General features: G+C 33.9%; 1 protein-coding gene across 1 annotated transcript in view; it reads left to right on the forward strand.

The window, feature by feature from the left end:
* Nucleotides 1-25,544, forward strand: part of LOC145683884 (cubilin-like) — a 1,291,374-nt gene that overhangs the window by 1,045,299 nt on the left and 220,531 nt on the right. The window contains exons 63-64 of the mRNA XM_081755522.1: nt 385-456; nt 16,895-17,045. Coding sequence (XP_081611648.1) covers nt 385-456; nt 16,895-17,045 — 223 coding nt within the window. The remainder of the gene's footprint in view (nt 1-384; nt 457-16,894; nt 17,046-25,544) is intronic.

Below are 25,544 nucleotides of genomic sequence, written 5' to 3' on the forward strand. Positions count from 1 at the left end.
TAAGATTTGTTTTGTCTAGTTTCTCTAGTAGTCAATACTTCTTAATAGTGAACAGTAATTGTAAAATCTGGTTGTAAATTACGGAATAATATATTTATTAATTAAATTATTGACAGTTTATTATGTTCTTAGCATTTAAAGTTACCTTCTCATTTTAATGACGTCCCCTTAAAACTCCATTTATGTAAAATCTTTATTACTGTGTTATTTGTTCTATAGTAAAACATAAAAATATAACATTGATTATATATATATATATATATCGTTTTTAAAACTAATTTTTAATATTTTATGTTATCTAATATGAATTTGATATATATTAGTACTAGTAACTAAAATGTTTTGTGGTACTAAAATCATTAATTTAATAACAATTTCTTGCAGCTATCCAACATTATAGACGAAGGATTTGGTGAAAACCATATACATAATGGACAAGGTTCATACTACATACCGGTAAGAATTTTGGTATATGTTAATATACAATATAATACATTAACTTGAATATCAATTATCTGAAACCATGTTTTCAATTAAATGATTTGATAAATATTCTGATAATTATTGGCTTTCATTACGAGCACTATTTCATTCACCCGCCATATGTTGAATTCATGGAAATTTCTCGTGAGTTAAGCTTTCTATAATTTGAAAATTCCTGAGATTAAATGCTACATACTTAAATCTATAATGTTAGAAGCATTTAAACTTAAACTCAATATCGTCTTGTTCGCTAGTTCAAGAAAATATATTCTCGATTTTCCGCTGAGAAATATGAATGTATTCATTTCTTCCACTAACATAAATGTCTAGTTTGCCTGTACTTTTATCTAGATGGCATTTTGTTGATACTGCCCACTTCTTCGGTCTGTTTATTGTCAGTGCAACAACCTGCATACGTAATCTTAAATACCTTTGTCTCCGCAATCTGAACTGCATTTCCCACCACATTTTGGGTGTTGATCGTACTTGTTGCGGTTACATCGTATTCTAATCATGTTCAAGTTAGGTTATGGCTGTATTTTATTCGTCTGTTAGAGTTAGCGTCTGTTATTGTTAGAGTTGCCATAGCCTGTCAGTGTAGAGATTTGTTTGTGTAAATAGTAAGTGTGATTTTTCAAATTACTAACATGGCGGTACGTTTAGGGTTTATAATAGTTAGGGTAATTTTTATGATGTCAGTGTGAACGTTGAAATGGGCTTCCATTTACTCCTGAATTGAGTATATCTTCCAGTCGAAATGGGTTGAACAACATTCTTAGTTGTTCTTTTCCCTTCAGAAAAGGGACCTCCTTCCATTAATAGTTCAGTATATTCCTCGCTTTGGCGGTCATTTAAAGAACCATGAGCTAATTGGCAGAAGGGCCACTTCTACCCTAATTCATTGCTGTCACTCCACTTTCTAATCTACAAAGCCGCTTTAATATTGTTAAATCTGGATATTGTTTATTTTATGTATTCTTAAACTGGATAGGAACACTGTTGATTAGAGTGTGTAATAACATGTATTAATCTTGGTGTTCTTAGTTTATGTGGAAAGTAGCATGTATATGTTTGGGTTAGTATTTTCACAGTAGAAGTAGTGCGTGAGTAAAAAGTATGATATATTTAAGTAGGGACAGTGTATCGTTTGTTATTTAATTTTTCATATCTGTCCGTCGTAATAAATATCTAAATTCAAATTGAAATTAATAGCAATTCCATATAGATATTTGGTGTACAATGGTAGATTCAGTCGTGCAGAGGTTGTTTAGATACTACTAACACAATCTCCGGTACGTTTAAGAACTAGAGTTTTCTTGGTGTATACCGTAATGATTTAGTCAACTTGAAAATTACACTTTTCCCTCAATTAATTATGGGTAAATATTATTTCTGGCCTATATAAACAAGTAAGACTCTCCATTTTGTGTTTAATTGATTCCAAATTGAACTTTCCTGAAACTTACAAAGTTCTGCTTGCACCAGTAATTGAAATATTAACAAAAAATAAACTTTCCGTTCATTATTAAGCAGAGGTTAGAATATATGATGATATTCTTCCGCTTCCAGATTACGATGGTAATTTCTTTCGTATCCATTGCTGATGAGAATAAACCTCATTGTTGTTATCAGGACAAACGTTTTTAAATAAAATTATTGTTGATAATATTGAGAATCCAGTATGACAGGGCAGATAGCATCATATAGTAAACAATTTGAGATACGTTATGATCGATTACGGAACGTAGTAGCAGTCTGAAAAATCGGTGTCGTTGAAATACATGCATTTGGCTTGACGTTATCCTGCAACTTTAATTTCTTTTTCATGTCACCCATTCTGACTAAGTTACCCTTATTCGTAGAGGTGATGGAATGGATAGAGCCAAACACTTTTGTAAATTAATTACAGTAAACTCTTGTATGTTCTCCCTTTCAAATATTTTTTTCATTTTCTTCCCTAGTTTAAATTAGGTAGCTATTGAAATTAATCGACACCTCAAGACGTGGCGTTCTTGCGAATATGGGAGCCACTGATGAGATTTAGCAAATAAATAGTCAGTACAAAATTTTGATTTATCTATTTTTTAATTCAATAAATCCCCAGTTTGGTTTTTCTATTTTATCGATTTTATTCTAGTTTTCTATACTTTTCTAGGAATTCTCAGTTTCTGAGGGGTCGGATATTTTTTTTATTTTAGAAATCCTAAATTAGAGACCACACTGACACTTTTGGCTAGACCGGCCGTAATTTGAGTGAATTGGTACCGGAAACGGTTAATATCCAATCAATCCACAGGGCTTATTCCTTGTGAGATGGTTTCCTAGAAGGTAAGGACGCGTACTTAGGCACTCAGAGACCCCATTAGGCTACGTAATTTAGTAAGCTACTTTTCGGCATATAAAAGCATATTTGGCTATGGATTGTTCTACGTGGAAATTCTACCACTTACCGTTGTAGTTTTCGTGTTCTAACTTATTTTCCTTTGGCGCACCGCTGTCTTTCTCCTTCGGCTATCTGTCTATTCTCTTCTTCAAGACTTAAAAATTTTAACCTTCCCCCCTCAAGTATTGAACTTTACAAATATTGATTATTCAATATATAGCTTTTGATCCTAATTTACTAACTCAGACGTCGTGAGACATGATTCTTGGAGGTACTCATCAATGTGGAGTATCGAGGGACTGGCTTTCCATCGTATTTCACCCACTGCCAAAGTGAGTGATGGTAAGTACAGTATGATGTTTTACTCTCGTTCTTTTATCGCTATCCGTCTAGAGTTCTCCATTGAACTATCGGGGTCGTGACTGGGAGTTCTCGCTATTGATACGGTCATTAAAATTGTTTTAACGTTTCTTCGGAGGTCCGATACTAATTGGCCATCCATAACACAAGTATTTGAAGTTGAATTGTAAAATTCATTTATTTAATTGATATTTGGTTAAATTAACAAAATTACAAAAGATTTCGATATTAAATTGAAAAAGGCTAGTGACACCCCCTTTTTCCAATCACGACGTCTTTCTCTTTTCAGAAGTTGGCGGCTGTGACAATGAAAAGAGAGGGTCAAAATGATGTCTCTACCCTTTTTGAATTAGAATTGAAATCTTCTGTAATTTTCATAATTTAACCAAATAGAAATTAAATTAATTACTTTTAGAATTCTAACTTCAAATGCTTGTGTTATGGATGACTAATTCGTATCGGACTTCCGAAGAAAGATTAAAGCAATTTTAATGACCATGTCAATTGCGACAACTCCCAGTCACGACCACTCTTTGCAGGTTTCTTAGTAGAAATAGGGAAGGAAAGAGTGAAAAAGAGAAAGAAGGTAGGAGAGAAGGAAGGAAAAGTAGGAAAAGAAGAAGAGAGGAAGTTAGAGTAGGAGGAATCACTGGATAAATATGGGAATATGGTGAAGGACCTTGAATAGTTACTGAAAGGTATTTTGTATTCAAAATGCTATTGCTTGAGGATCAATGTTGAAGTGATCCGGGAGAGACACATGTTCACTCATACAACCCTAACCTGGATTCAAGCAATTACACCAGTGGGAGTTGCCTCGACCCAACCCGGGTGACAAGAAAGTTTAGTTTAATTATTTGTCTGTTAGTTTTGGAACGACGATTAACCTGCATCCAGTATCTGAACTACAAAAATCAGAGATCGATCACACATTTGAATCAGACAGTATTTTTTTTTAGAGTGATGCATATAATCTTCACAAATGAGAATTTTGAGATTTCTAAAAAGATCGTCGTTTATTCAGGCGCATCCTGTTATCTTGCCTTTTTTCCCAGAGCCGATTTGGATTAGTTTTGGATTTTTCTTTAATAACCTACGTCGTCCATTAACACACACATTATTACACATATGTTACGAACACTGTCATAGTAAATCGATATCAATACTACAGCTTAAAGCTAAAGTTGTCACTCAGTCACACACACATACACACGGGACAGCGTATAGACATGGATAACATAGTCTAAAGGAAACCATCTAAATACAATTTACTTGACATTTTATTACATCTATTAAAAAATAACACAAATTGTTAAGAACATGCTATAAGCATATATAGGAATGTGGCAATTTACATATGAAATTGAACAATAACGTCTTAATGACGTGTATATATATTATTAACAGAGAGATTCAAAGAAACATTTTCTATTTGGATTTACGGATTTAATTACATTTTCGGAACATATGGTACAAATAAATAGAAAAAAACAATTATATATATAAATATATTCTTACATTTTACAAGATCATAGACAAAAGGAAAACCAAAGACAGCAATCAGGGCTTACAGTTGAACGGTATTCACCAGGGTATGGCATATGCTGATGATGTAAATTTAATAGGAGATGATAGGAGAACAATAGAAAGAAATGCAGAGATCTTATTAAATGCTTGCAGGGACATGGGTTTAGAAGTAAATGCAGAGGAAACTAAATACATGGAAGTGCGTCGGGACCGGAATACAGCAAATTATGGGTGCGTTAAAATACTAAATAATACTTTTGATAAGTGGATACTTTCAAATATCTAGGATCAATATTAACAGAGGAAAATCATATTCACGGAGAAATTAAATGTCGATTAAAAGCAGGGAATTCGTGTTACTATTCGGTTCAAAATCTCTTGTCGTCGCGAATTCTGTCGAGGAATTTGAAACTTAAAATATACAAAACGATAATCATGCATGTAGTTCTGTATGGCTGCGAAACATGGTCACTTACTCTGAGGGAAGAACATAGACTGAAAGTATTTGAGAACAAGATCCTGAGACGAATATTCGGACCCAAGAGGAACGGGAATGGGGAATGGCGGAAACTACATAACGAGGAACTACATAATTTATACGGTTTACCCAACATTCTTAGTGTCGTCAAGTCTAGGAGGCTTAGATGGGCGGGTCATGTAGCTAGAATGGAAGAAAGTAGAGACGCTTTCAAAGTCTTGACTGGAAGACCAATCGGAAAACGACCATTAGGAAGACCTAGGCGCAGATGGGAGGACAATATTAAGATGGATCTCGCAGAGATTGGAATACAGAGTAGAAACTGGGTGCAGTTAGCTAAGGATAGAAGTCAGTGGAGAGTTTTGTGAACGTGGCATTGAACCTCCGGGTTCCATAGGCCATAGAGTTAGTTAGTTAGACAAAAAGAAAAAAATTGTGATTATTTAAATGAGTCTTTTCTCATACATAAAGATACCTCTTTTTCTTTTGGGTAAATTTGCGAGTCTTATTAGCGATGAGCGCCAATAGCACATCAACTGTCAGGTACTTTTTATAGTGTCCGCTTGTTTCGCTCTATTGTATTTTCATAAGCAAACATGTGATTATGTTACTAATTGTAAACAACACGAATTCTGTTCATAGGTGCAATCATAAAACACTTTTCCTAATTTTGGGTTATAAATAACGAAGTTCTGTTTCCTCAGTCACGGAGATTATTTTACTCCCTTGGTCATTTGGTCACTAATTAGGTTCCAGACCAACTCGAAATCATTCAATCACTAACTAGATGCACACACTGGTAATCTAATTGTATCAAATTTCGACACATGATAATTTTTTGTTCAAAGAAAATCTCGTTATATCGACACACAGATGTTGGGGTAGAAAACACTGACCTGATTGGAGATTTCGCATACGAGGAAGGGACTTTAAATGTAAATTTTGCACAAGGATTTCATATTTTTGAACTCAACAGTGGATTTGATTGTAATTTAGGGTTACGAGTACGACCTTCCCTCATCTCATATTACATGCAGGTTTTATTATAACAACGAGGTTTGAAAGTTACATATATCATTCAGCAAAACTACAGAACATAAAGAAAATTATCTAGGATGCGGTGATATTCCAAAATCTACTTCTTACACTCGTCGGATGTTTCGAAATACGGCAACCAATGATCATTCGGGGTAGATACTAAACCCCTCACACATATTTATTTCATATCAATATATTCACGTTTTACATATCTCATCATATAAATATATTCAATAATTATTTACACATGCGGCTTAACGACCCCGACAAATAATTTACTTATAGGTTGCAACATTTTAAAGAATGAAAACATCCGACATGTATTATATTCAACGGATTATCCGCACATGACCATAAAATTCATATTTCCGTGTCTTCCATTTCAAAATAGACCTTTAATATGTGAGGCAGGCACGTAAACGCAATATATATATATATATATATATATATATATATATATATATATATATATATATATATATATATATATATATATATATATATATATATATATATAAACCTAGGAAGTTAATCCTACATTTGGGCCGAAACTACTACAACATAAACATTTATGAAACTCAATGCAAAGAAAGTAGAAATAGCTGATAGCTCAACGGTGATCTCCAGATGGATACCTATGAAAGAACGAGAGTAAAACGTCATAGTGTACTGAATCATCACTTACTTCGGCAGTGGGTAAAATAAGATGGAAAACCAGTCCCTTGATACTCCACATTGATGAGTACCTCCAAGAATCATATCTCATGACGTCTGAGTTAGTAAATTAGGTTCAAAACCTATATATATAATAATCAATATTTGTAAAGTTCAATACTTGGGGTGGAAAGGTTAAAAAATATATAAATCTTGAAAAATAGAATAGAGAGATAGCTGAAGAAGAAGAAAGACAGCAGTACGCCAAAGGAAAATAAGTTAGGACACTAAAACTACATATGTACGTGGTCGAATTTCCACATAGAACAATCCATAGCCAAATATGCTTTTATATGCCGAAAAAAAATGGCTTACTAAGCTACGTAGCCTAACGGGGTCTCTGAGTGCCTAAGTACTAGTCCTTGCCTTATAGGAAACCATCTCACAAGGAATAAGCTCTGTGGATTGATTGAATATTAACCGTTTCCGGTACCAATTCACTCAGATTACGGCCGGTCCAGCCGGAATTATCAGTATGGTCTCTAATTTAGGATTTCTAAAATAAAAAAAAAATATCCGACCCCTCAGAAACTGAGAATTCCGATGACAGTATGGAAAACTAGAGTAAAGTCGATAAGATAGAAAAACCTAACTGGAGATTCGCTCAAATAAAAAATAAATAAATTTTAAATTTTGTACTGGTGATTTATTTGCCAAATCTCACCAGTGTCTCCCACATTCGCAAGAACGCCAGGTCTTGAGGTGTCGATTTATTTCAGTAGCTACATAATTTAAAACTAAGGAAGAAAATGAAATATATTTGAAGGGGAGAACATACAAGAGTTACAGTAATTGATTTATAAAAGTGTTTGGCTCTATCCATTCCATCACCTCTACGAACAAGGGTAACTTAGTCAGAATGGGTGACATGGAAAAGAAATTAAAGTTGCAGGATAACGTCAAGTCAAATGCATGTATTTCAACGACAGCGATTTTTCAGACTGCTATTATATTCCGTGATGAATTCTAAAATATCCCAAATTGTTTACTATATGATACTATGTGCCCTGTGAGACTAGATTCTTAATGTATAGAGACTATTGCTATTGATCACCAAACTATGAAGTGCGAATATAATCCGTTAATTACACACACACACAAATATTTTCGTGCGAAGTTCTAGTGTACGGGTAAGCCCTCGAAATATTTATTCTTGTACATAAACACTATTCACTTTTGGCAAAAAGTATATTAAACATATACATCTTAGGATATTGTATTATTTATTCACTTTCATTTTAATATCTGTATTTATTTATCTTCAACACACTCAATTTCTTAAATTCACCATTGGAGACCCTATACTTTAAATATATCAAAGACTGTTTGAAGCAGTCATATCCAATACTCACAACGTATACGCCACTACAGTAAATAATCACATACTGATCAACACACGAAGAATTACACGAACCCAGTACTTCTTACTACAGAACCCAACTATATCCCACTTCATAGTTTAGGAGTTATATATATATATATAACTCCTAAACTATGAAGTGGGATATAGTTGGGTTCTGTAGTAAGAAGTCCTGGGTTCGTGTAAGGCTTCGTGTGTTGATCAGTATGTGATTATTTACTGTAGTGGCGTATACGTTGTGAGTATTGGATATGACTGCTTCAAACAGTCTTTGATATATATATATATATATATATATATATATATATATATATATATATATATATATATATATTTAATTACGTTTAATAATGAGGTCTATTCTCATCAGCAATGGATAAGAAAGAAATTAACCTCGTAATCTGGGAAGGGAAGAATACCATTATATATTCTAACTTCTGCTTAATAATGAACGCAAAGTTTATTTTTGTTAATATTTCCATTACTGGTCCATGCAGAACATTGTAATTTTCAGGAAAGTTCAACTTGGAATCAATTTGCCTTACTGCTTGTTTATATAGGCCAGAAATAATATTTACGAATAATTAATTGAGGGAAAAGGTAATTGTCAAGTTGACTGAATCATTACGGCTTGCAGCAAAAAAACACTAGTTCTTAAACGTACCGGAGATGGCGTTAGTAGTTTCTAAACAACCTGTGCACGACCGAATATACGCTTGTACACAAATCACTATACGCAATTACTAATAATTTCAATTTGAATTTAGATATTTATTACGACGGACCGGATATGAGAATTAAATAACAAACTATATATACACTGTCCCTACTTAAATATATCATACTTTTCACTCACGCACTACTTCTACTGTCAAAATACTAACCCAAACATATACATGCTACTTTAAACATAAACTAAGAACACCAAGATTAATACATGTTATTACACACTCTAATCAACATTAGTGCCCAGTCCAATTATACATAAAATGAACAATATCCAGATTTAAGCATATTAAACCGGCTCTGTAGATTGGAAAGGAGGGGGGGGGGCAGAAATGAATCTGGTCCCCAGAGACCCTTCTGCCAATTAGCTCATGGTTCTTTAAGTGACCATCAAAGAGAGGAATGTACTGAACTATTAATGGAAGGAGGTCCCTTTCCTGAAGGGAAAAGAACCCCTAAGAATGTTGTTCAACCCATTTCGGCTGGAAGATATACTCACTTCAGGAGTAAATGGGAGCCCCTTTCTACGTTTACACTGACATCATAAAAATTACCCCAACTACTATAAACCCTAAACGTACCGCCATGTTAGTAATTTAAAAAATCACGCTTACCATTCACATAAACAAATCTCTATGGGGAGAGACTATCGCAACCTTAACGTTGACAGGAAAATTCTGATGATAATGGGAGTAAAAAAAGAAGTAAGCACTAATCTTCAAACTGTTTGTGCCACAAATTACACGCTACGATTAATCCTTTCCACAGCTATTCATGTCAGCAAACATGGCGTCTTCTGTATCGGATACTATAATTCGCTATTTTTAACTGTTTTCGCTGACGAAAATTAACTGTTTATGGCTCCCTACTACTTCCAGCCGGTTTACATGTCGATTAGAACTAAGTTTACCTGAATTTCTGTCCTTTTAGCTGTGAAATCATCAAAATGTTTGCAGCGAACAAATGTAGTGGTGGTACGAATTGTTGCAAATCAACAAGTGATGGGAATGGCGCCTTAATAGGTATACTACACTGTTGAGGCTTGGAAAACCAAATTTGCCATTAATTGATCAGTAGGTGATAAAAAGATGCGAAATATTCAAAAACGGGACATCTTGAGTTCAAAATGGTGCACTATGTATCGAACTCATATTCTCAAACCACTTTTGTTGGAGAAGCGAAATGTGGTATTTACGTTTATGGTTGGCTGCCAGCATGGAAAATGGGTTTGTATATAAATATGCTATTTCTTGGAATATTGTGACCAAACCAACACAGTTTGACGCAGCTCGATATACTGAAATGGCTTACACGTGGTTTGGTACTACTCACCAATCTTGTAAATGAATGTTTTTGTATATTTGCTATTGCTTGAAATATTGCGAACAAACCAACGAATGGCATACAAATGCAATCATCACGAATACGTTACAATAGAGCCTCCAACCGGACTGATGCCGCAAGTCCTTTATGTATGAACTACGCATGATAAAATTTGAGTAATACCCGAAGGTATTCAATTTTTGTTTAGTAGTATGAAAAGGAAGTCAGAGTGGTGTGTTCATCGCATATTCGTTATATTCGCGTAAATGATATCAAGAGAACCGTGAAGAACGTGCATTAGAAACAAAACAAATGTGTTATGACGGAATGAAGTAATAGTTGAAGTGAATCGAAATTCAAATGTTCTTTATCTTCCTACTGTTTGTAAATACGTAGAATGATATACGTTTTAAGCGACCATCTTGATTTCAGAGAGGCCGCAGATTTTCAATTTAAGCTTTATATTTTATTTATATATTTATTTATTTATTTATATATTTATTTATTTATTTATTTTTTACATTTTAACCCGCCGCCAGTTTGCACAGGATTGTCGTAGAAAGTCGAGATTTGTCCCATCTTCTTTCACTTAACAACAGTTTTCAAGTGATGTGCTAATTAACCCCTCTTGCCCTTCGAAACCTTTTAGTTGGATCCGACCTGGGAACCTGTGGGGCCGTTGGGACAAGACGCATTAACTTAAATCGTTGTACTTTGAAAATAACGCCACACTTACTTGTCTATTTTCACATTTGTCTCACCCTTTCCGATTTATAGGGGTGGCCATGGACTTTTCAATTAAGTTTTGTTTACATTTTGACCCGCCGCCATTTTGCACAGTATTGTCGTAGAGAGTCGGGACTTGCTCCATTTTCTCATTTTACAATAGCTTTCAAACGATGTACTACTTAACCCCCCTTTCATTTGAAAATTTTGATTGGACCCCGTCTGGGACCCTGGGGCAAACTTTTTTTATCCTGACAAGTGTGCTCTTGAAAATGATGGGATACGTGCGCGCCGAGCTTTCCATTTACCCAATTTTTCCGAACAAATAACTCGGTTCCAAGAATTCTGCCAGCTTTGTAGTTTTTACATTACAAAATGTGTTGTAACTCAAGATAATCCGTCCGGTGGCACGTATAACTTTGGGATTCGTCTAGTTTTAACATTTCAAATGCAAACACAATTGTCTCGTTCGGATCTCAGTGTAGCCGCGTCGCGACCCTCCCTTGTTAGTTATAGTTCAAATGGTGAGTTATCACTCGCATAAGAATATAAAAATAGTAATATGAGTAACCTAATTTTAATAATTGATAGCTCAAATTTGACGGACCACACTGCTACGAATCTTCATTCAAATCTCCCAAGTATGAGTGTCGTCTGGAAATGCATGAAATGTTACCTTGATGGGAGGGATGATTGGGAACCTCATGCATACTACGTCCTTATTGCAGTGCAAAGGTAAAATTGACGTACCCTCTCACACCAGTGATAGCAATTTTTCTTTGGAAATCAATTTTTAGTTCTGGAGAGAACTCACCATAAATGATGGCCGTTATGGGAGATGCTAGTGCCTAGTTAAATTAAACCTCTAAACGTACACTTCCTTGATGTTGTGGGCTCGTATGAAATGCTGCACTAGCACTAGAATCATGACTTAAATCAAACACGATCTCTGCACCATTTGTTTCGACATCACTTCAGGCTCATAAATTTCCACTTGGCAGTTATAGATTTTTGTTCCCGATACGCCATTAATAATGGACAACCGGTCGCACTTACTTCGTTGGCCACGATGTCTAGACGTGCGTTCCTTCCTTAGTTACCAGGCTCAGACTGAGAGACTCGTCCCCGCTTTGCCGTGCTCGTGGGTTTTCTCGGGGTTCTCCCGTTTCCTCCCACTTTCTTCATTGCACCATTTTCACTCATCTCTCATCATCACCGTCTCCTTTAGCCTAACCGGCATAAACGTGGGACGTAAAACTTAAAGATTTCATTTCATTTTTTTTCGTCCCTGCTTTGCGCAGGCGCTAGACGCCGCCATCTGCAGGATCGCGCGAGAGCGATACCCACTTGTGTCTAGGTGTGTTGTAAGTGTAACTGCTGTATTGTCTCCCCCATTGCTGTTCGCTTTCCTGGGGAAAATGAGAAGGGAAACTTATTTTCGGACTTCCCCTCGTAGATATTTCTACCAAAAGATATTTTTTGTGTGGCAAGCGGAGGTCAGTGAAACTAAGCTCATTTAGTTAAATGCAGTTGCATACTTTTAGTGCAGTTGCATACTTTGTCTCACACTAGTAATAAAGTTATCCTAATATAGTGCTTCATGATGAGTTTATAGTCGAATTCTAACATCATGATTTCGTGTTGGACACTCACATATCACATTATCACACACTAACCGTCCGCATTCCGAACACTATCGTTTTACTGAGCGCTCGGCACATTCTTATAGTATGTCTAGAATACTCAGACCTCAGATAAGTTTAGGACTATCTAGAGATCTTTCGGTTTTAGGAGCTAACGCAGTTTTGATTGACCGCAATTATACCTTGATTGGTGCAATTGGAATGAATAACATGCTCTGATTTTTTCTTTGCGTTTCCTTATTGCTATTTTTCTAAGTAATTTTGTTCTTATACTTTTTACATTTTGGTGTTTATTTCTTTATCATTCTTGTGACCTTTGTTTTAATTTTTCAATTGTTTTCATTTATAAGCAAATAAGTCTCGGTGTTGAGATCCCATGAAGCTTTAACGAATCAATCAATTCTGTAGTGATACGGCCCGTTTACGTGCTTGCCGCGTGGGGATCTCGTGGAGTTTTAATTCTTTTGAGAGTTCATGTTGTTTGAATTCCATGTTAGGTCTACGTTTCACATAGACAAAGCTCAGAATCAACCAACCTGCCAGCGAAGTGAGCTATGTTTACAAAGAAACAGCATAATATAACTTTTACTTAATGATGGAATGGATCGCTTTCGATATTACGTAGTTGTTATAAATTTGTTCTCGGAGACAAGACGTTTCTCCATACACGCCTCTTTGGTTTTCAATAATAATTAGCAATACAATATAACTAGATACATTGTTACGAGAGATTAGGCGTAAAATTGACTATGCGCATTTCGACATTTTATACCATATCGAAATAAAGCGCCTCGATGGGCCTTCGATACGCAAGGTTTCGGCCTTATTTTTAGGAAGTTACGTAACTAGCAAAAATCACGGAAATTTAGCACACTTCTTTTTCTGCTCTGTTTATTAAAACCTCTGTGTTAAGAATTCATAAATGACACAACTTCATATTTGTTTTATAGCATAGATGCACAAATATTATGTTCTTATTTCTCCTGTTTCGTAATGAAATGGCGAAATGAAAGTAGTTTTAGGCTTACAATTTTAAAGAAAATAGAAATACAGTTTTTTTTTCATAAAACAGCTTCATTTCATGCACTGCATAATGCAAATTTCCTGTTTCTTAATGGTATTATGGACTCAACACTTAATACAAAGCTCCATTCAAATGACAGACACCATCTTAGGCAATATGTGAATGGAACAGTAGTACTTAAAGAAAAAGTCATGACTTTCTCCCTATTTTGCTTCCCACTACAACACGTGTTTATCATTTACAAAAGTTCTTTACAGCTATTTTAGAAGTCTCAAAATTGTTAGGCAGTGTGGCTCTCTTTATATGAGACTAACTATTTAGTAAGTTTACTAACTTTTACATACGTAAATACGTATCAATATATTATTCACTTCCGTACATTTATACATAAATTAAATGTAGATGATTGGGAAGGGCTTTATGATAATGTGTCATATTATCTTCGGTAGTGAAAAGACATGTTCAAATAAGCAGAAAAGTATATCTGAAAATTTCATACGATCGAACCTATTTCGTGCTATTTTTCAATAACACAGACTACGGCAGAAGGAAATATTAATTATGTTCATCAAACTAGTATATGTGGAGCATGAAACTTATCTTTATCTCTGACGTACATCAGAATATTCTTACTGTTTGTGTTTTTGTAACATTTTTCTCTTCGTGTATTTTAGAAAGATGTATTCTTTCTATCTATAATATTCATGTGTTGCTTAATAGCTACAATTTTATTATATACATATCCAGAACGTAGCTTGTAATAAGAAACCCTTTTATATCCAACTTTATAGATGCTCTATTACGGCATCCTTTTGGCTATTGCCAGAGAGGAAACAAAGGCATTGGTTTCGTGTGGGATGGGAGACATTTCTAATATACACTGTTATCAGTTTTTCAAACTTCAACCCTGCTGCAATCGTGCTTTGCGTCATTGAAGGACACTGGCTGCTCTCTCAACAATGTTCTACCTTAAGAAGTAAAACGAAGTAACTTTTGACTCTAAGTAGTATAAAATGATGTTATTTCCATTGGAATGATTCGTTAGATTATTGTAGGGGTACGTTTTATCTAAGACGTACAAAACCATTTAATATACACCATTCTTCACACTACATCAATTGATACCTTTCTCAAGGGTCTCTCACACTGACTCGATAATACTAATAAAATATGGCATAAATAGTACTAATTTCTTCAAGAAAATGCATTAAATATTAATTAACTATAGATACAATACAATATAAGGGTTCAATTTGTCAATGTTCTTATTGATATCAAAATATAACCAGTACTGCATGTTTCTATGACATTTGCGATTCGCAGCTTTGACTTTTCGACTTTCCAAAAATTTAACTAAAAACTAGGTAATATAATACGTAAGACCTTTCATAGTTTATCTGTGTTTCATTTTCCTAGAATTGATGTTTCAAATGTAATTTATTGTTTTTCCTATCAATGATTTACTAATCTAAGTAACTTGTACAATAATCCTCGGTACAATTATGTTACAATTGATTTAATTTTGTTCTTCACTGTGGAAAAAAAACAAATTTAGTTTCGATTTTAGAGTTTAATTTAATTATATAATATGAACCTATCTTAGTTATTATTATTATTATTATTATTATTATTATTATTATTATTATTATTATTATTATTATTATTATTATTTCGTGTTAGCTGGAATCGGCTTTTAAAATCGCTGCCCTCCACCTGTTTCTATTTTGTGTTATATCGACTGTGGCACCACCCTACAACATATCGTTCACACAATCTTCCCACTTCTTATTTGGCCGATCTTGCGCTCGTTTTCCATTCTGTTCCATAGCATGCACTTGGTGAGCTACGTAATTTGAAACTCGTCTTCTTACAATCCCATACCATCCCAGGCTCGTATATAATCTTTTCTCCTTTTTTGTTTCCAAGTTATTGTACAACCCATTGAAAGCCAAGCCTTTTCCTGCAGTGACAGCCTTCTGGCATTCTTTATCAATTCCTTCTAATGCTTCAAATCTTTTTGATTTGCCAGAATTCTACTATTTCTTGTATTATCCCTTTTTCATCTTCAAAAGCTGCTTGAACTTCTTTATTCCATCACCACACTTCTTTATCAATGAGATCTTTCTTTTGTGTCTCCCGGAATTTTCTTTCTGTTTCACTGAATGCTACGACAACTTTGGTCTACTCCTCATCCACGTGCATATCTTCTTCCTTCTTGTGGTACTTGCGAAGTGATAATTTCCTTTCGATTGTTTTCAAATTACTACGTCTGAAAAGGAACATTTCGTCACATGCAGACATTGGCTACTATAGGGTGGTGTTACTCCATTAGTCACTAACCCGATATTACTTTGTAGTCCTTTAAATCACGAGGTTTTTTCCTTTTCATAACATAAAGTTGATTTGAGACTGAGGTGCCACTTATATATAATAAAATGTTTTTTCCTCTTACAGCAGCTCTTCAGGAAAGTAAGGTCATATGCTTTCGGTACTTGTAGTATGTTCTCACCTTCCTTATTAGTATTTTCCAATCCATATTCTCCTTGTATTCTTTCATAATCTGATCTTACTTCTCCTATATGCCTATTTAGATCTCTTAGGGTAAGTGTTTCACTTAAAGAATATTCTGCAGAGCACTATCTTGCTCCACCAAATAATTTTCTTTCTCTTTTTATCACACCCCACTTGAAAGGCATAGGCGCTGACCATATTCAAGATTTCGATTTCTGTTAGCACAAACTAGACTATAATAATTCTGTCACTACTCTATTCTCATTCACTAATGTCTGCTTTATATTTTCATCCAAGACAGTTCTAACGTCATTCTTTGTTGTTGTTCCTAGCATATATGTTTGTTGTCGTTTGTTACATTTCGTTCATTTATTATACAATAAAATGTTCCAACTGTTACTTATTTCGAAACTTTTTAAAATCTAAATGTTACTTATTTTGAAACTGTGAACCATGAATAGAGAGAAAAGCTTCAAAATAAGTATATATACACATTCTAAATGTTCAAAACTTAAATGAAAGGATTCTTTTTGTAAGATTTCAAATGCATTTTTTAGTGAAATATATCATAATAGTTTCTTTTTCTTATTTTTCACAGATTGGAAGATTCCCTCAACATCAAGCAACATATTGTGGACAAATACATCCAGGTGATTACATATCTGTATATAACTCAGCAGTACAAGTGCGTTTTTCTGCTTCATATGATAAGCCTGGGAGAGGATTTAAATTGGAATACAAATTCGCAGGTATTAATTCTTTAAAATTCCTTTGTAGAAATATTATTTAATGAAATTATCAAAATATACTTAGAACCAGAATTTGAACCCATCTGAAAACTCCTTTTTATTATAGGATGGACAATTATCACTGAATAAGAAAAAAAACATTTCGAACTTGTAGGGAATGACGAACTTATGACATTATAGAAGAAATATATATTGAAGTAAATATGCCAACTAAACTAAGATTTATGGAAAGCACATACGCTCAAAGGATCTTTGGTTACCTTCAATTTTTGAAAGTATACATTCATGTGTAGAAATGTCACATATGCAGCAACGCACGTGTTATTAGTAATATATTTGTCCTTTTTAATATTAGAAAACTTTGAACATTTTGATAGGAGAAAATGTTACTGACAATTACATTTTACTGCTGTTATTCATCGCTAGTGTGTAATAATTAATTTAAAAGGAAAAAGATATGAAGAAACTCTCGTCCATTGCTAACTCTGTTGAACGAAATTCCCTACATAACGTCAGAAAATTTTAATGTAAAGCTAGAAGTACACCCACCACTTGGGCGAATTTCTTCTCAATGGGTTGTGGCTTAGAACCCAGTGTTCCTGACGTAGCAGTGTATAAGATGACACTCACTACTTTTAGCAGGGGTTCCTTGTTTCAGCCTCTAAATTTTGGAATGGGCGCGTAGGACCAACCCCCTCTAATTTTGGCAATCACCAAAACTAAACATTTGTAATAGGATCCACCCTTGTACTTGCAAGATCGGTTGCACAACTTCGTTTCCTTTTATGAGTAAAAAATGTCCAAAATGTAAATTTCGAACATCTTTAAGCATTTTTATCCTCTCTGATGATGTTTTATTACATTATATAGTTATACGTGAGTATAAAGATATTCTCTTCATCAGACATAAGTACCTTGATGATCTCATCTTAAATTTTGGAAGTGGTAACTTGGCCCATTATTTAAATCTAAGATTTGTCTAATAATAAAATTTGGTAAATGTTATTTAGGACATGAGCACATAATTCTATAAGTTTGATTGATCCTGCTAGCTACCTTTTATTGGCAAGAGTTATCGAATATCCCAACCTTCGAGGTTTTTGATGTATTATATTCTTCTTGATTCTGTTAATATATTTTTTCTGACCAGAGTATGCACGTCTTTATTAAAAATTAAAATATTTCGTAATAGCTTCCATAACGTAACGTTATCTTCCTCTGACGTTAATATGTATATTCATATTGGTGTAGGTAAAACAGACATCTATATTACCTTCTTTTTATATAACTATTTTTTATTGCAATATTACAATGCTAATATTACAGATCATCAGAATGATAACAACATAAATGATCACATACACTATCAAACAGGTTTAAAAATTTCATTAGCGCAGAACATATTCAGATGCAATTCCTGTAATCTCTACGTTTGAATGTTAGTTTAGTTTTGTATAAAACGTAAGAGTCAAGATTGTGTATAAAATATATATGATAAGACATTATGATTTAATATATGATCAACTTATACTAATTCATAATGATCATAAGCTCTTAACAGAATTAATTGTATGAAATCAATATATATTTCAGTAGAGGGATTAATTCTCATTTATATTACATGGATATATTGATACAATCCTCTAAATTTTTGGATGTGATTAGGGGTGTTCCTCTTTAAATTGAAAATTGTCAGAAAATGTATATTAGTAAATGTTCCTTACGGCTTCGTTGTGCAGTATTATAAATTAATTTGCATCTGCTTGCCAAGTTCTATGGGTTAAAAATTACAAAAAATATACGTAATTATTTTTATTATCACGTAATACCTTATACAGCTAATTTATCTTCTTTAATAGAGCTTTATTGCATAATGTGCTTATACGAATGAGTACAAAATTCAATTCTCTTGAATAGAACTTAGATATCATGATATAAACATCTCTAATTTTGAAACAGCACGTAGGATCATCCCTTATATTTCGTATTGTAATCGCCTAGTCGTAGTCCATCCTCCGTTGTCCTCCGTGGTCCTTCCAATGAATATTCCCCTGAGACCTGGACTTACCTGTGTAGGATGTTGAAGGACCTCTCCAAGAAGGGATTACAAAATTGTTCCCAAATTGCTTGTCGATCTCAATGATAAGATGAGCATTAGGCGCCGAGAGCTTCTAATGTCTCGTCTCGAAAACCTAACGGACGATCAGACGGTCATCCAGACCATAACGCACACAAACATCACTCATACACACACCGAAAACACACTGGGTTAAGTGATACTCAACTTATTTATTAGAATACTATTAAAAAGAAAAATAACGAAGAGAAACAATCACAACACTTAACACTGAATACGTATAATTATTTCCATATTTCCATTATTAAAATCACACTTTAATTTTCACTATACTTAGCCCTTATCACCTTGATATATATATATAAGTATACAAAACTTTGCAATTTATTTAACATTGAATTTCAGCTCACTCATAGCTAAGCGGTTAGCATACGCGCTTTTGCCATGAGAGATCCGGGTTCGATTCCCCGTGGGAGCTCAGGTGGTTTGGATCCTACGTTAAGGAGTAAGTCCACATCTCATATAGCCTCGATGCTGAATGGGACGCTAGATTGAAATCAAGTCAAATCCAATCAAATTTACATTGGATTATTTTAGGGTCGTGTTATTTTGAAATTTCACATCTTATACAGCACTACATTGAATTATTTTAGAATATCTTCAATTTTTCACTGTTGTACACTTCATAGTCGCTTATTTCGCCCTCTGCTCTTCTGACAGCACTCGGAGAATCGCTGGTTATTTCTGGATTAAAGGTCTTCAAACTCCCTTACAGACTCTTATTTCCACTATCGTGTTCACTCACTTCTACATGATCTTTGTTGCTGTGATCTTCCTCAGACAAAGCTTCCACGAGATCATCTTGGCTGATTTCTTCGAATAGTCTTCTCCTAACATTTCCTTCCTTTCTTTTAAGTTGTTCATTCCTAGTTTTCTCTTTCTGCAAACTTTATCTTTTTTACTTCTATCGACCTCTCTTCTGCCCATTAAGACATATTTATGCTTATAAAACTTAAAACATCTCGAAAGCAAAAGTCGGGTACGGAAGGAAGCACTGAAAAAAAAAACAATAAACGTTTAGTCGCGCGAGGTGGAAAGCACCGCTGAGACACGAAAAAATCACTAGTATTTAAACTCAACAAAGGATAGTGCATGGCTTAGCAGGAATGTTCGGGAAGCTGCGGGGGAAAATTACCTGGACGATGGAGTCTGTCTGACAAACAGGTTGGCTACACGAGAAAAAAAAAAACAATTTCCCTGTTGTGATTTCGAGCCGCGAATTGTCGAAGGTTAATTGCTTACTCTAAAGCATTGCCAAATTTCTTTAAAATTTAAACTAATCGGAATATTCAAATTCAGTTTTTTCTTTTAAATTTGCAATTTAAAATAAACAAAGTTTTAAAATTTTGAAAGAATTTTTAAAGAAAATAATTCTAAAACTTTCAAAAAATTCAAAGACTTTCTTCATTGATTGCAGAATATTTTACAGTCGATATTTCTTAAAAATATAAAAAATGAATTTCAAAGTAAAAAATAGAACTATGGCAGGTTTTCATACAAAAGGTTTTGAATTAACCAAAAACACCAAGACAAAGACGCATACTTTCCTGACTAAAACTTTTGAACAATATTCCAATTATTATATACAACTCTCCAAAAAATTAGTACTAAACCTTTTAAAACTAAAATTTTCAACTACTAAAAAGGATTCAAAAAATTAAATATCTAGAAACATTTTAAGTAAGAATTTTGGATCTAAAATTAGCAAACAAAAAAATTATGCTGAGATTTTGAATGGGAGCAAAATTCAACAAAATTGTAACCACTGCAGAACGTTTTAAACAAACAATCAGTGAACGCAAAAATTTTCAGAGAAGGTATTTTCATCAAAAATAAATTTATAATATTATAACAATCATTTACAACCTAAGAATCAGGGAATAACAAATTTCAAATCAAGATTTTTCGAAGCAAAAAAGCAGTAAGTACCTTAAATTTTAAACAATTTTTCAAACAAAATTTTCAATTTAAAAATTATCACAAACATTCTCAAGATAAACGTTGTTAAATGAGAAGTTCTGATACTAAAATTAACCAACAAAATGTTGGCATTAAAATTTTGAAATATTTTTAAAATATTCAGTTAGTCATAAATTATAAAAGTAAAATTTAGAAACATAAATCAGTAAATAGAACCATTTTCAATCAATGAGTGCAAAACTTCTTAAACAAAAAATTTGAATGAGTGCAAAACTTTTCAAACAACAAGCTTTTCTAACGAAAACATAATCTATAATTTTATAGGAATCACTTTCGAACTGAGGAATTAGTGATTTCAAAATTTTGTAACATTAAATTTTTAAACTAGAAAACAATAAGTGCTAACATTTTAACTAGAAGATAAACAACAATTTCAGTTCAAAATACATTAATATTTTCAAATTAATATCTTAAGTGAGTATAAAATTCTTTGAATGAAAATATTCAATGAGTGCCAAATTGTTTCAAAGAAGAAGTTAAGTAAGAAAAAGTAATCTAATTTTTAGAACACCTGAAATTTTTATGAGAAAATAAATCAATATGCGTAAGAAATTTTAAACAAAAAAGGAAGTGGAAAAATTTTCAAATAAGAGGCTTTCAAACAGTACTTTTCAATCAGAATTATTGTAAGCTGTAAAATGTTTCATGCTTAACCGTAAACTTTAATCACTTTTTAACCATTGAATTAACAAAATATGCAGATTGTAACTTTCAACTATGCCAATGATCTTAATTTATGACTTGTGATTACAAATTCCAAGGTTTAAAATGTCAACACATATAAATGATTTTTCACCAAAGAGCAACCTATCAGTTTCTTCTAGTGACTCTGAAGAATGAATCACGTTGTTCAAAGTATGAAATCATTGTTATAAAGTGTTTGCTTTGAAAATATATTTTGTTGAGAATTTCCGAACTTAACCGATGAACCTACGTGCTGTTCCAAAATTAAAATGGTTTAAATCATGATATCTTATTTCTACTCAAAAAAGTTATTCCTTACTCATTCGCATAACCACATTGTGTAATAAACCCTAATTAAAGAAAATAAATTATATCAATAACCTATTTGTGATTATGCATATTAATTACGTATGCTTCTGGCAATTTTAACTGATATGAGAAGACAAGCAAGACGAACTGCCTTAATAAAAGAACATTTTTAACCCTTAGATTCATGGTATGAAAATTATACATAAATGCATATGCAGGGCCTCCGAGGCCCTGTAGATTTTTCAATGGAAAAAATACGCTTTTAAATCATTTCACCTAAATAACATGCTATGGCGTTTGTAATAGTGTATTTTATTAGAACCATAGTCTATAATTTCTTATTTTCAGAAAAAAACAATAATGAGATACACGTCTCAGATATTTGTATATTTATTTTCAATGCGGTAATTTTGATTTTCCTTTCTTGTAGTTTGTTATTTTTTTCATAAAATAAACATTGAAATGTCCTCAACACTTATTATATCAATGTTCATAAGATACTTACTATCATATTGTAGAAATTAGTAACCAAAATTCAGATACATAATTTGAGAAACACATACTTAAAATACATACATTAATATAAATATATATATATATATATATATATATATATATATATATATATATATATATATATATATATATAAAGCTTTTGAACTCTAACTATGCAGCATGTATACCAAGAGCTTTAGTGATTTGATTATTATTTGGATTATAAGCCTTTTATGACATTTATATTATCACTACAATGACTTAAGTAACATTAGTTCCTATATCATAATACATAAACTTTTCTAAGCATGTGCCGTCCAGTTTGCAAAGTTCAGTAGTTCAGGGAACACTGTTCACTTATGAGAAGCAGGAGTTACAAACTAACTTACTGTGTTGCTTACAAACGTTTTTTCCACACTTGGAGCATGTCAAGGTGCTTTTTCTGTGAAGATCGTAAGGACAGAATCCGCATCTCCTCCTTTTTGGTTCTTGAGCTCTGACTTCTTCTTCGGTTGGCTTGGAACTCCACATCTTTTCAAGGCATCTTGAACTGACTTTGGGAGATTAGGTATTGGAAGTCTCATGATAATCTGAGGTTTCACTAATTCTTCTGCGAGTTCTCTAAGAAAAAGACGACGTTTGTCTGTTCTGTTAGGAAAATAGCCTGGATGTTGAGTGGAGAAGACAACATAACTGTTCAAAGCTGCATCATCCATCATATTCGTCCATAATACAAAAGGCCACCTTCGACTTTGTCTTTTGGAACTATAGCAACGAACTTTCTAGTCCATTCCGTCGACACCTCCCTTTGTTGAGTTATAGAAACTTATTATTTCCGGTTTCTTCTTCGGATGGTCTTCAACAATGGATTCGTCATGATGCATTGTACTAAGCATAATTAGTGATCTGTTCCTTTTGGGTACGTAACTTACAAGAGTGACGTCATTTTTGAAGGCGAAAATTGAAGATCTTACTTCTCTTGAGGGGGGATGCTTTCAGCTCCTTCGGGATATCAGTTTGTTTTGTCTTATTGTTCCCACTATTGTGATTCCTTGCTGAAGCATATCCTCTGCAAGACTAACACTGGTAAAATAATTATCCATTGTTACGTTTCTTGAAGAATTTTTCACGGTTTCAGTGAGTTCTTTGACAATATTTGCTCCCAAATTTCTTTGAACTGGCTCATTTGGTTTCCTGCCTGTAAATACACACCCATCAACAGCGTATGATGATTTGGCATCGCACAACCAAAAGATCTTTATGCCATATTTGGAAGGTTTTTTCGGCATATATTGGATGAAACTACACTTTCCGCGAAATGGCACTAATTGTTCATCAATCGTTACAAACTCACTGGGAATAATTACTTTTCTGCAATTATCAAGAAAAAGATTCCACACACAACTAATTGGTGCAAGCTTGTCCGTTTGCAGACGAACACTTCGTGTACGCTTGTCGTCAAATCTTAGAGCTTTACGGATAACTTCAAATCGGTTGACAGACATTGTTGATTTGTAAAGAGGATTAGACCTCTCGTCCAGGAATAGCTCACGAATAGGCACATCCTAACTCTTTTCAACTCCTGCTTGTAACAGAATACCGAAGAACGCATTCATTTCTTCAACGGAAACGTTCTTCCACTGCTTCCCCTTTTCCGTTGCTAATCTTCTCCCTTCCAAATTAGTGCAATGTATAATTTCTTCTATTATTGAATGGGTTATGAAACAATCCCATGCGTCTTTGGGACACGATGTTTTCACTTCCCTTGAAACACCGGGGGTACACTTTACAATATTATGAGCTCGGGTACGTGAAGTAGACGGAGCGTTCTTCTTACATACCGTTCCATTTACTCTAATGAAGGTATCATCTTTCTGTGTTTGTTGTATGCACTCACTGTCACTACAATACTCTGAACCTGATGAAGAATAGTCATGATCACTTTCCTCACGAGCACTAATAGGCCGAGCAGTACTAGAACAATCCTCAACTTCAGAGTCGGTCGCACTACTATCGGATATCACTGTCTCTTCGTCAAGACACATACGCACAAAACTCCTGAAGTCTTCGTCTGATGCTTTCCTTTTCTGAGTAGAGGCCATTGTAGCACCAAATGTAATACGAAACACACGAATCTTCAACTTACAACGGCAACTTTTTTCCCTCTGTCTTTCATTCCCAGCATGCGATGGGCGGGCCATAGAAGGTGACGCCTTCTCTGTGGCCAGAGTGATAACGGCAACATTTTTTTGGTCCGTTATCCCGGTTAAAGGGTTGTGCCCTTTCTTCGGGTAAGTGCTTCAATTTGATTTATTGATTTGAAAGAAATAAAGGTGGTCTAAGAGGTTTCATATTTATTATTTCTTTATTCATTCATTCATTATATTAAGCATGGATTAAGTGAAGTTATTCAGAAAATGAAACACACGTACATGAACAGGAGTATTTTAAGTGCTACAAATGAAAATGTTAACATTGCTAGGTATTACATTAACACAAAGCATGGAATAAAAGGTAAATTGGACTCAAAAAAAATAATAATAAAGGTTCAAATGGAGTTGATGAAATAGATGAAATGAAGTGCTCTAGACGTCACATCACTAGGTTATGTTAGTTTAGACGAATGAAGTTATCTTCTGTTCCTGGGGCGATTCAGGAACTGATGATTGACAGAGGAGGCCCTTGTTAATATGTTCTTACAGTGCGTATGATGGATAGATATGAGATGAAAATTCACGCGGGAGATAAATTGCAAAGATTTCGGGGTCCAGCACAGCGTTATCTAACTGTAAATGATATAGTGTCATGAAGTGCTGAAGAGGAGTATCAACGAAATTGGGCGGTGCACCGTTATCACGGTCGTAGCGGAGGATTTCAAGCGTCAGGGGATGTTG

Source organism: Thermobia domestica, chromosome 4, assembly GCF_964235325.1.
Source record: "Thermobia domestica chromosome 4, izTheDome1.hap1.1, whole genome shotgun sequence".
NCBI lineage: Eukaryota > Metazoa > Arthropoda > Insecta > Zygentoma > Lepismatidae > Thermobia > Thermobia domestica.